Source organism: Thunnus maccoyii, chromosome 7 (genome assembly GCF_910596095.1).
Source record: "Thunnus maccoyii chromosome 7, fThuMac1.1, whole genome shotgun sequence".
Classification (NCBI taxonomy): domain Eukaryota; kingdom Metazoa; phylum Chordata; class Actinopteri; order Scombriformes; family Scombridae; genus Thunnus; species Thunnus maccoyii.
The window spans coordinates 17,404,331-17,417,297 of record NC_056539.1 but is presented as its reverse complement, the minus strand read 5'-3'; the positions used below and the strand labels follow the sequence as shown (position 1 = coordinate 17,417,297).

Here is a 12,967-nt window from a genome sequence, read left to right as displayed (position 1 = left end):
AATTTGTTCACTTGTTTAGGTTAAAGTGAGAGTTTCTAACATTTGCAATCAAGAATACAGTATAATAAAATATTCTGTGCACACGCAGAGTTTTTACATAACCTCTGGTAGGTATAAGCTCACCTAAATGTTTTTAATTTAGATGATTTTGGTGTTTCAGATTTTGGGGGGAACCAATGAAAGCACATGTAGATGCTTCTATCACCTCTTTGTTTCTCTGCTTGCATGGAGCAGTTTAAGCTTCTTCACTGAATCATGGTTGGTTTCTGGCATGCCCAGGGAGTTGGTTTTTCAAAATATTTTATGCATGTATCATATAATGTGACTTTCAAAAATGTAATGGTTCCTGATGACTACCTTTCTTATTTAAAAATGGTTTGCATGTTTTGTTTCTGTGCTACTTTAGCATCATAGTGCTGCCCTGGTTTCCTATGCTTAATAAAGTGCTTGATGTGGTGCTGCTTCATAGTGTCCTGCATAAGTCTTGCATGTCCACTGTTGCCCTTTCTGTTGACTGACAACTTACAGTTAAGGTTTAGTGATATAAATTGAATGCTTCCACAGTAGAAAATATGAATTCTCATATTTGAAAACACTGTCGATAACAGACAGTAGGCAATAACCTCTGTTGTCTCATCTGACGTCCAGGTGACCATCGCCTGTGATGCCGTGCTCAATGCACCATCAGCTTACAAGAAGCAGGAGCCTGAGTCCTGGGAGGAGGAGATCCAGGTGTCCAGACATGCCAGGAGCCTCAGACAGCTGGATAACGGGGTCAGGATCCCACCCAGGTAGGACAGACACAAAGCCACACTGATTATATCACTATATGATTTATACAATGGGCTTTAAATTTGTGCTTTCCATTAACCACAACATTGTAAAACCTAAGGAGTCAAAATGAATGTATTTTCTCCTAAAAATTTAATTTCCCTCACACAACACTTGGTTTAACCTTTTCAGTCTTCTGCCATGATGGGGATAAGCAAGCATTATGTGTATTTTATTCACATTTTTAAGCAAATTACTCTTAATCTTAATCTTACTTCCATAAGAGACACCCAAGATGGGAACAGCAGTGTGGTGGTATTAGAATAGTGAAATGATTCCCATAGATTCCCATCTAACACGAGAAAGAAGTCATAACTCAGTTTCTTTTTTACCGCTCCCTTTTGATTATTGTACACAGGAAGTTTTCTCGGTAAAACCTCTAAAATATTTTACATTCAACCCAAAGAATATTCAAATTATCAAAGTAGATCTCTGTTCATGCAGAGGTGAGAGGATAGCAGTATTTTGTGAAAGTCATGCAGCGCACACACAGAGGTTGATGGAATGGTCCTTTGTATAATGGTCCAAGCAATTACTGCAAGAATACTGCACTCTATTTCCTACTGTGAAAAGGTTAGGTAGATTGGCCTCTACTTATCCCAGTCAACACTGAGTTTTGATTATATTATATATTCCATTACTTTCTGTTTGCCCTTTTTATCAGGTCTGTTTACAAGTACAGTCAGAATATAAATCTGATAACTTCCTAACTTGCTGGTGAGCAAGATGCAATTTCCGATCATTTAAAAAGTGTCATTCATTGAGTCTCAGCACGACTGCATGATTAAACAACAACACGACCGTAATGAGAGTCTCTGTTTCTCTGTTGTCAGCGGCTGGAAGTGTCAGAAGTGCGAGATGAGAGAAAACCTGTGGCTGAACCTGACAGATGGAGCGGTGCTCTGCGGGAAGTGGTTCTTTGATGGGAGCGGAGGCAATGGCCACGCTCTGGAGCACTACAGAGAGACCAACTACCCGCTGGCTGTCAAACTGGACACCATAACCCCAGATGGAGCAGGTCTGAGACACAAAGAAGGAAGCTTCTCATTATTTCACATCTGAAAATACAGTTTTGGGCAAAACTCTGTCTCCTAATTTTTCACTATTTGACTGATCTTTTGGTTTTAGACGTCTATTCATTTGAGGAAGAAGAAGCTGTGTTGGACCCCCACATATCAGAACACTTGTCACACTTTGGAATAGACATGCTACAGATGCAGAAAAGAGTAAGTTAGTCAAGCTGGTTTTACTATTCACTTTTGTATCAGCACCATCCAGCTGTTTACTGTAGCCTCCACACTAAAGACTTTTCTTCTCATTACTCCTTTAGACAGAGAATGGCCACCACACAGACAATAACGCCCGGCCGCGGGTCAGCGAATGGGAGGTGATCCAGGAGTCGGGCATGAAGCTGAAGGCGGTGTATGGTTCTGGTTACACGGGCATCAAAAACCTGGGCAACAGCTGCTACCTCGGCACAGTAATGCAGGTCCTCTTCAGCATCCCAGACTTCCAGAGGATGTGAGTACGCTGTGATGAGATGTCACTTAGAGAGGAAAAAATGTAATATTGATTCAGAAACTATTGTACTATCTTTTTTCTTCTCTGAAAATTGTGATTGTGATGAAAATTGCAATACCTGTCAAATTACAATATTAAATTTCACTCACAAGGATAGTCTTGAACATAAAGTTGGATGTTTAGGCTTTTTTATTGCAACAAAAGGCCTTTTTAAGGAAGCCATTGTGACTTCAAGTGTAAATAGAATCACACAATGAGCAGGGAACATAACTTTGATGCATGATTTCATTGGCTGTTTCCATTTTAGATCTTTACTGTGTCTTTGTTGTAACTACAGGAGGTACTGTAGATGCAAGACATCACGTAAGAAGACTCTAACTCTGTAACTTGATAATAATTACAAAAAAATGTTACAAATAAAATGAATTATTATTACAAATTAGGTTTCTATTAGGTTGAATTACAGTTAAAAGGAATTTGTCAATTAGCAGTTACAAGTCAATTTCGACTTTCAAGTTTCTAAGCAACATGAGACACCTAACAGAGGTTCAATAGGACAGATTGTTCGATTATAGATGCTCAGGTCAAAATTACATTTTAATGTTAAATCATGACAGTGTATAACAATTATTATTGTTATAATAATTTTTAAAGCTTTTTTTTTTTTCTTATGAGGGGCCCGAAAAACATACTAGTTAGGCCCCGGAAGATCCACATATTGTGTCTATCATTTTGTTTTTGTAGTAACATTTTCTTTCAAATGAACAAATTGACAAACAACATCAATAAAGAGGCATTAAATGAAATTAACTATGTATATGATGCTTCTTTCTAGTGGTGCTTGCAATATTGCAGTATGATTTATTTTCCACCTCCTTGTATTTGTTTGCTTGCAATTACTGATGTTGCTCTATTTTTCACTGATATCTGTGGAGGTAAATACAAAGTAACACAAAACTGATACTTCATTTTAAAAAACTACAAGGTATTGAAACAACTAATATGGCTGCAGGTTGAAGATGTTAGTATCTTGTTTGTTTCCATGTGCCCCATCTGTGGTGAACGTGTGACATGTATTTTGATCTTTAGGTATGTGGGCAATCTTCAGAGGATATTTGACTATTCACCCCTGGACCCCTCCCAGGACTTTGCCACACAAATGTAAGTGACTCCAGTGTTACATAATGTAGTGTTGTAAAGCACAAACAAGTGAAGGCTTTTTCCAGCTGCTGCTGTCTCTATGGCTGAAAAAGGTTAAAAAAAAGGCTGAAGTTTTGTTATGAGTAACACATTTGTATCTTGGTAGAGCTGGAGTGCAGGACTTTTGTCTCCCCCTTCTGGCAGTGAGAGTAGTTACATAAACACCGTTGGTACGTGTTTATGTCATAGCCTCCGCCCTAGCCTACTCCGTCACTACTGTCGCAGCTGTAAAACGGTGGATAAATTGTTTTGAGTGTCACACAACCCCTGTGAAATGACTCGTTTCACTATCAGAATTTGATCCATTTGGTCCAATAACATTGGAAAGTCTAGAAGAGCCGCACGATTAAATTATTTTATCCCCGTTTAAGTTAGCAGAGAGCTAACTGAAAGTTAGCCACTTGGCCAGCAGAAATCTCTGTTGCACATGCTCTGCCTGTAGAGCATTCATCCAGCCAGCGCAGGAATGTTGCCACCAACACCAGATTTAAAAACTCCACATACTGTGAAATACAGAGAGATTTACCTGGCAGTGATAGGCTTAATCAGCATTGTGTGTGAACTGTGGCAAGAGCTTGAATGTAACAAATATTCATTTATAAGTTCTACACTGCAGGTTTAATTAAAATGCTTGACATTGAAGTTTTATAAGAAGTATATGAATCTTAGTTAAGCCAGTAAATAGTACATATTTGTCTGGATGAAAGCATTTTTCCAGTATGTTCTGGAAAATATCTGGTGTATTTTGTCATGTACACCGTGTGTGTTGCAAGAGGCCAGTCAGATGCTGATGGTGAAAGGCAAGTTGAGTCCCAGCCAAGCAGGTAATAAATATCGGTTATGTGAATCCACGTTTCATATTCTGAGGCACATTCCCAGATAAACATTTGTTCAGTTCACAGGACTTGGCAGGCATTCCTTGAGTGGGGGTAGGTGGTAAAAGTGGGGTTAGGTGGGGTCATCAGGTGGGCACCCTCCTTCCTTGGTGTTTGGCTGATAAGTCCACGCCGCAACAGAACATCAGGAGGATCAGATGAGTCCAGGTTTCTTCTGTCAGTGATTCAGTCCTGGTAATGCAGACTGTAAATCATAACCAGCAGTAACAGAACTTACTGAGGCACATTGCCAGATAAATGTGTTTATCTGTCCCCGTTCTGGTTTGATTGAGCCTGTCAGCACCAAATCAGGTGATAGAATCTGTGTATCCTGATGTCTGAGGTCTGTATTTATCTCTCTTAAAAGCACTGGAGGCAGAGTGTCAGATAGGTAGGATTATCCTAATTAAATTGATGATACCACTTTGCATGAATAAGATTTCCAGATACAAAGTATAAGCAGAAAGAGTGAGATTTATATTTACAATACTGCAGTCAAAAAGATGGTCATGATGGTCTGATGATGAAAACAATAACTGTTGGTGCTACACCCTATTTACCCAGTTTAATTCTCTTACTGGGGATATCATGAAAACCCATCGATCTCCTGTCATCATATAAAGAACACACAAGGAATCGCTTATGTGTTTAATGTGTATCAAATGTAAATCATTATTCACCATTTTTAGTCTATAATTTAATCTTTTTGGGAGAATATTTAATCTTAAATCAACTGAATTCTTGAAATATAAATGCTCTTTTTATATTGCACTTCTTCATCTTTCTTGATAAAGTGTAAAAGAGAGATGAGTATAAATTCTCATCCTTCTGTCACACCTTTTAGTATAAAACAATATAAGACTGATGTGAATCTGAATATACAGTAGGCATTTGAGGAAAGTGATACTGGTGAGACTGATTTTACTGAAATGTTTTGAGTTTGACCCCAACAATTACCGTGTGGTTTGGTGAATAACACATCCTGTTTCTGTAGTCCGAAGAAGGAACAAAGATTTATGTTATGAAATATTTTGTTCTCAAATAAATTATGTACTTTCTACCGTCACGTCTGCAGGAGAGACCAGTGATAAACCAAAACAGTTAAAAGAATATGAAGAAATTGATGGATTTAAGGAAATAGGGAGAGAATAGTAAAGTGATTGTAGTTATTTATTTCAGCTCCTTGCACAATGCTGGTTCTGGTCTGGTCTGTGGTGCTGGTTACTGTGGCAACCAAGGTCAGTTTGAATTCGTGCCAGCTTTGTGAGACTGAAAAGTCAGAGTTAACAAGTTAGACACAAGGTCCTCTGGTGTATTGTCTGAAGAAATGTTTATTCTGAGGAGTAAACACAACATGTGCCTTCAGGGTGAAAACCAAAAAAAATCCAACAAGTCTAAAACAAACTTCTGTTCTAACATTTATGCTTTTGTTTTTGTCCGGCAGGGCTAAACTGGGACACGGGCTGCTCTCAGGCCAGTACTCCAAACCACCCATGAAATCTGAGCTCATTGAACAGGTGATGAAAGAAGAATACAAGGTATTAAACTGGGTATGTCCAGCTCCCAAACTGGGTCCATAACCGACAGACGCATGTTAATACTGAGTGGTAGCAGAATGAGTCTTTTTCCACTTAATGACTGAAGATGCTGTTTAAGAATCTAGATCAATTTTCCCAATTTTAAAATGCAAAGCCTTGTCATTCTCTTGAGCTTGCATACCTTTCTGTATCTGTGACAGCTGCAGACGAGCTTGTTGAAACAAAAAGATGTGATTTTTAGATACATCGTCAGACATCGTGTTAGTCTGAAGGTAGCTGTTGGCTGCGATCTGAAATGTGCAACTCAAATTGTTTTTGAACTCAGCTCCAGGCACAGCTCTAATACATCGCTGCATCACATCTTAATTTTGTCGCAAATGCTAGCTGTGCTTGATGATTGTAGCCTCTTGAGCAGCCTATGGCTTTTTATTTTTTCCATATGTTTTTGTTTTACCAATTCGAATACACATGTTATGAAATCATAGCCTTTTTAAACACAGCTGGCAGGAAATTAGAAGAGGAAAGCCATTAAAGCATAATGGGACCCAGCACTAGGTCTGTAAGCCCCGGGCTTCTTGTAAGCCTTACCAGCTACAGTAATTGATAGCACAGAGCTGTGATCCTGCACTTCCTCCACATGTGATGGTGGAGTCAGGTTTGGACACATATTGACAGCTGGGAAGATATACGGGGGAGGGGCTTGTGTTGGCATGTTGTGCTCAGTTTGTACTAAGACAATATTACCCATTAAAATGATCATTAATTAATTATCATTAAAATAGCTTGGTTTGGTTACATATGGATAGTTTACTGGTGTGGCAGGATGTCTCTACTTTATATTTATTAGATTGGCATTCAATCATCAATCAATTATAAGCATTATTCATATATAAGATATCAGTGGTGGACAAAGCAATAAAACATTATAAACAAACTCCTCTACAAGTAAAAGTCTTGCATTCAAACCCTTTATTTAAGTGAAAGTACAGAAGTATTATGAGCAAAATGTACTTAAAGTATCAAAAGTAAAAATACATGTTGTGGAGTTAAATGGACCCTGTTTTATTACATTATTTTATATCCTATTATATCATTACTGGTACTGATTCATTAACATCTAAGCAGCATTATAATGTTGCTCAGGGTGAGCAAACTTTGGGCAAGTGAGGTAATATTAACAACTCTATTTACTGTCGGGTAGTTTAATCTCTAATCATGTATCATAATTTTGTTTGTAAAATCTTAATCTGCAAAGTTATTTATAACTGGCTGTTAAATATATTCAGTGTAGTAAAAAAATACAGTATTTCCCTCTGAAATGTAGTGGAGTAGCAGAAAAGGGAAATACTCAAGTAAAGTACAAGTACCTCAAAATTTCACTGACCAAATATACTCAGTTATATTAACCCTAACCCTACTAACCCTACCTACCCTAACCCCACTGTAAGATATTTAGTTTATGGATGATTTTAAATCACATTTTACACAGCAGAAACTCCTTTTCTAGTCACACGCTGCCTGTATCAAGACCAGCATAAAGATAGTTTGTGTCGATTCCTTGATGAAGCGTACTTCCTCTAGATGTATCCCCTTCCCCTAAATATTAATTGTTAAGTATCAAGTGATTCTCACAGATAATAATAGACAAGATTTTATTCTCTAGTTAGGAGGCTCCCTACATCAAACCCCTTTTTTAATAACTGATGCCAATTTTTCATTGTGGATTCTTTACCGTTTCTGCATACTAAACTTTGAGGTTCAGCCATTTTCTGAGCTATTAATGATGCTTGGCAGCATAGTCTTGGACCGCACAATGAAAATGATACTATCTGGATATAATATTAAACATTCTTCAGCTGAGCAAAAGCAATTATCTGCATGCAAAATCAAGGCTCCTCTCTGGATGTGACTCAGTTCTTCGTATCATATTGGATTCACTGGAAATTTCTTCACTGGTGCTGGACAGTCAGTGGGTGTAATGCCCGAATGTTCTCTTTCCAGCACCAGCAGAAGGGCGTCTCTCCCCGGATGTTGAAGTCCCTGGTCAGCAGGGGACACCCAGAGTTTTCCTCCAACAGACAACAAGACGCCCAGGAGTTCTTCCTGCACATCATCAACCTGGTGGAGGTGAGTGAAACTTAAACTCTGTGCAGGTCAAAATATTCAAAATGTAAGTAGTTCATGTTGGTATGCACGTTGACACCAGAAGAATCACTTTAAAACCTAGAACAAGTGTTGAGGCGTTAGACACTGACACTGAGTTGATAAAACTGCACACACACACACACACACACACACACACACACACACAGGCACGTATTTGTTGTCAGTATTTGTAATGCGGCATCTAGACTTGGTTGCATGATAGAGTGAGAGTTGCATGATTTGTTTTGAGGATTTGTTAATCACAGTATGTTGTCAAAAGCATTCCATATTGCAGCAAAGGCAGATAACATGAAAATGTATGTTTTGCTCCTGTTTTTGCTAGTTTTTTATTTTTTTTATTTGGCTGGTCCATCTATCCAACACTTTAAATTCAGAACAAGATACATAACTACTGCCCAATTTCCTTTTTGTTATTTACATTTTTAAATTCACTTTTCTAACACATAAAGAACATAATACAACATAAGACAAAATCTTACAGTAAATCACTGAAAAACGGGAAGCAGACAAATCTGGGCACATAAAATTAGCTAATATGAGACAATACACTAAATGGGGCAGCACATTTTATAGTAGGAATGTTAACTTCCTCTTTCTTTACATGAATTAAAAAATGAGACCAAACATCACATCACTGAATGTTATAGAGATTCAAAGGAGACAATGTCCTCCATCAATTTTAACATTTTTTTCCCCCATGAAATTTCATATGAATTAATGGTCCTCAGATGACGTTTCTTAAAGATTTTGCTGACGTCCCCTTTATCCACAACTTTTTCTTCAACAAGGTATTCAATAATTATTATTCTTAATGTATAGTTTGACAAAATAATCTTAACACAAGGTCCTCTTCCTTTTTTTCCTGAGCTTTCAACCCAGTTTATACTTAAACAGCGGATGAAGTTGCCTAGTTGTCACGGTGATTGCTCAGTTGCCATCAGTTGTTTTCGCTCATTCTAGTAATGTGATTAACCATGACTATGAAGGGTACATTTACTTTGATTCATGTTCAAAGGGATGCTGCCTTTCACAAAACTGATCCTCTTGAATTTTTCTTCACTGTGAAATAATAACATATTCACAAAATAGCTGGACTACGTGTGACCCCTGACACACATAGACAGGCAGTTTGAATTGAAAGGGAGGGTCTGTTTTTGACTAAACACAGCACACGGTCTCCTTGGTGGGTCGACACACACATGGGGTGCTCTGACGTGTCGTTCTCAACCAGAATATATATATAGCTTGCGCTATCTGTTACACAGGGAGGCCAGATAATGCTTCCTAGTCTGCCCGTGCCACAGGAGACATGCCCTGACTTGGACCTGACACTTCCTTCACCTCATGTCGTGGAGATCAACAAAACAAACAACACAGATTCTCCCAGCCTCAATTTCTCCTCTGTAGTTGCAGCATCCGGTAAAAGAAATCCCACATCATGTGAACTTGGTTTGCTCCAAAAAGGCCCTTACTGTTGAACCTTCTTTAGTACTCTTGCTGGCCTCTTACAGCTGTCTGTAATCTAGATACTGATTTAGTTAGCCAGACATAGACTGAACCTGACTAAAGCTAGCATCAGCAACATTTTCCTCTGTCGATGTCAGCCTGCATATTTGCCCAGAGTAAAATTATAACTTGTGTATATCTGTAGCTTCTTAGAATAGAAGGATTGGCTTGCAGAGAGCCCGTCGTGCAAACTGGTGTGTGAAGTCCCAACGCCATCCTTCATCACAGTCTTCAAATAAATACACTGTAAACTTCAATGACCCCTGCTGTTCAGATGTAGTGAGAGGACACAGAGCCGCTCGGCGATAATGAATAATCTGCCCACAGTTCTGAAAAGATGTTAACACTCTCAGCTATGGAGGGTATGGTTAACTGAGGCGGTTCCTAAATTAAAAGAGCTGCATTTACATTATGAATGAGTGTACTAAGATATCTGGGTCAAACAGATTGCGTTGGAGCCACGTCAGGAAACTTTAATAGACCACAGCAAAGAATAGCTTATAGACAGAGTTGCATTTCAAACCTTGTGCTGTCATGTTGGTGGCAGCATAGCTCTTAAGTAGACATGCAGTATTCAAAATAGCTTTCTTTCAAATAATATTTATTGATGATTTTTTTTTTAGAAAACTTTCAATTGTTAAAAAAAATCACTGACAAACAATTAAGTGTCAACATGATTAGCAAACTTTAATATGTGGAGAAAAGTGATTGTTGATTGCAGGTGTAGACTGTTTATATTCTGTAACCTGAATACTGTATTTACTGTATTTAAAGGACCAGTGTGTAAGATTTAGAGGGATCTGTTTGCAGGAATGGAATATAATATTCATAAGTATGTTTTCATTAGTGTATAATCACCTGAAAATAAGAATTGTCGCGTTTTCGTTACCTTAGAATGAGCCCTCCTCTTCCAGCCCGCCATGTTGCACCGCAATGTTGGTTCTCCTACATGCTTGGAAGAGGGGGGTGAGGGGAGGGATATTCAGTTGGTTGCAATCTGCAACCCCACCAGTAGATGCCACTAAATCCTACACATTGGTCCTTTAACAAAACTTGAATATCAGCCTGATATATAATCAAACTAAATATCTGCCCAACCTTATTGTTCATGTTTAAACCTCTCTTTTTTCTTTTTCTTCTTCTCTTTTGTTGTTTCTACAGAGGAACAGCGCAGGCTCAGAGAATCCAAGTGATGCCTTCCGCTTCCTGGTGGAGGAGCGAATTCAGTGCTGCCAGACACGTCGGGTTCGTTACACTCAGCGGGTGGACTACTGCATCCAGTTGCCAGCCCCCATCGAGGCTGCCACCAATCGAGGTAAAGGAGTTTCCGTACGCAAGCACACACCCACACACACACACACACACACATGCAGTGTGGCACAGTATGCTTGAAGCATGGAGCCACAGCTGTGTCTGGATGGTACAGCTGGCATGATGATGCCGGGATCAGGTGGCACCAGCCGGCAGGAGAATTAGCAGGTTTTGCTCTGTAAGGGCACAGAAGGTCTTGAGGTGCCAGACTGAGAGATGTGTAGTATAGACCGAGGATATGTTTGTGTATTTAGATGAAGAACTTATTTGTTGACCCAATAATTATATCAATACATTCAACAGTTTTTTATACATAAATGCAGTACTTGTAAGACGTGTTGTTGATGTTAACACTTTTTTTGTCCTTGTTTTCATTTCACCAGAGGAGCTGCTGGCTTACGAGGCCAAACGGAAGGACGCTGAGGAGAACATGAGAGCTCCTCCAGAACCGGTGAGAGCGAGGATCCCCTTCACCGCCTGCCTGCAGGCCTTTACAGAGCCGGAGAACGTCCCCGACTTCTGGAGCTCAGCGCTGCAGGCCAAATCAGCCGGAGTCAAGTAAGCACGGTCCACCTGCTCAGGCCTCCCAGGACTACTCTAAACCTGGATACTTTCTTTAAATTACAACAAATGGCATTTATTAACTTTACACTCCTTTGTTAAATTCTCTTTCTCTAAATTGTCTTTTTCCTCTGCAGAACTTCCCGTTTCGCTTCCTTCCCAGAGTATCTGGTTGTTCAGATCAAGAAATTCACATTTGGGGTTGACTGGGTGCCGAAGAAACTAGGTAACTGTCTGAAGAGCTTAGTTAACTAAACCCACACTTTACAATAAGGGAGATTAAGGTGTCACTGAATTCATTGGCCCCCACTGATATAGTGACTCAGTTATTATTAGGATCCAAAGTACTGTAAATGTCCAGCAGAGGGCACCATCGAACTGTGATTCACAAGTCACATCAAGGGTGTTCAGACATTTAACCCAACACAGTTTTCACCAGTAAGATACCACCAATTCTCACATCATAGAGAATATGTGAAAGCTGATGATAAATAAACGATGGTTTCTTATATTATCTGAGAGATTTATATAGTCCACAGGCACTGCATTTAACTCCTCTTAACAGTATATTTTCTTGTGCACAGGGTGCCAGAATGAGATTATAGTCGTAGCAACTTCACAGGCCAATGTGGAGGATATTTAAAACTAAGTGCATGACACAATCTAAGATTTGAAAGTTTGATATAAGAGTCATGACTCAAAATCATGCAGCAAAAAACACAATAAAAGCCACTAATTAGCTGAAAAACACCAAAATTTAAAAGCAAAAATCCATCGGTAGAAGCAAATTCATAAATGTGCATCATGACAAAAGATTTCAATGTGACATTCCAGACCTTCAGCGCCTCAATATTAATGTCTACATACTATATATGCTACTGAGTTGAGTTTCATATGTGTGTTTCTGTGTAGATTTGGCCATAGATGTTCCAGAGTTCCTAGATCTGAACCGGCTTCGGGCAACAGGACTGCAGGCGGGTGAAGAGGAGCTGCCTGACCTCATGCCTCCCATAGTGCTACCTGAAGACACCAGAGGTACAGAAAAAGACATTTTATCCACTTCCACGGAATATTTGCATCTAATAAACATTAGTGCCAACGTTTTGTTTTGCTTCAGATATATGTGCTGTTTTCAGATTAGACAACGCCCCACTTTTCTTGCCCAGAATTTACTGAGAAGGACCCCCTGGTCACATGCTGCCATGAATCACCTACAGTACAGCGGCCCACAAGGCTGTTTGCATTCATGCATGAATGCTAAAAAAACAACAACAGTAAAATGGCACTCTTAACTACTGGGGGCGTTTTTGTCTCTTCATTTTCAATTTCACTGTCCTTTTATGAATTCTAAAGGGCATTGTTTTCCCTGAGCACCTGTTTTTGTTGTTTTTATCCAGATAGCCAAACATATTTTGTCCACCCTATATATCAATATGAAATTGCTGAATAATAGAAAGG

At 39.1% G+C, this 12,967-nt stretch overlaps 1 protein-coding gene across 3 annotated transcripts in view; it reads left to right on the top strand.

The window, feature by feature from the left end:
* usp13 (ubiquitin specific peptidase 13) overlaps window positions 1-12,967 on the top strand; it is a 34,125-nt gene that overhangs the window by 9,476 nt on the left and 11,682 nt on the right. Inside the window, exons 5-15 of one of the 3 annotated variants that reach the window (XM_042417572.1) lie at window positions 649-791; window positions 1,665-1,849; window positions 1,960-2,057; window positions 2,162-2,352; window positions 3,442-3,513; window positions 5,872-5,944; window positions 7,967-8,092; window positions 10,799-10,952; window positions 11,332-11,506; window positions 11,647-11,735; window positions 12,422-12,544. In XM_042417572.1, coding sequence (XP_042273506.1) covers window positions 649-791; window positions 1,665-1,849; window positions 1,960-2,057; window positions 2,162-2,352; window positions 3,442-3,513; window positions 5,872-5,944; window positions 7,967-8,092; window positions 10,799-10,952; window positions 11,332-11,506; window positions 11,647-11,735; window positions 12,422-12,544 — 1,429 coding nt within the window. Of the gene's footprint in view, window positions 1-648; window positions 792-1,664; window positions 1,850-1,959; window positions 2,058-2,161; window positions 2,353-3,441; window positions 3,514-5,871; window positions 5,978-7,966; window positions 8,093-10,798; window positions 10,953-11,331; window positions 11,507-11,646; window positions 11,736-12,421; window positions 12,545-12,967 lie in introns of all 3 variants that reach the window. The other 2 variants (XM_042417571.1, XM_042417570.1) reach the window with 2 other exon arrangements.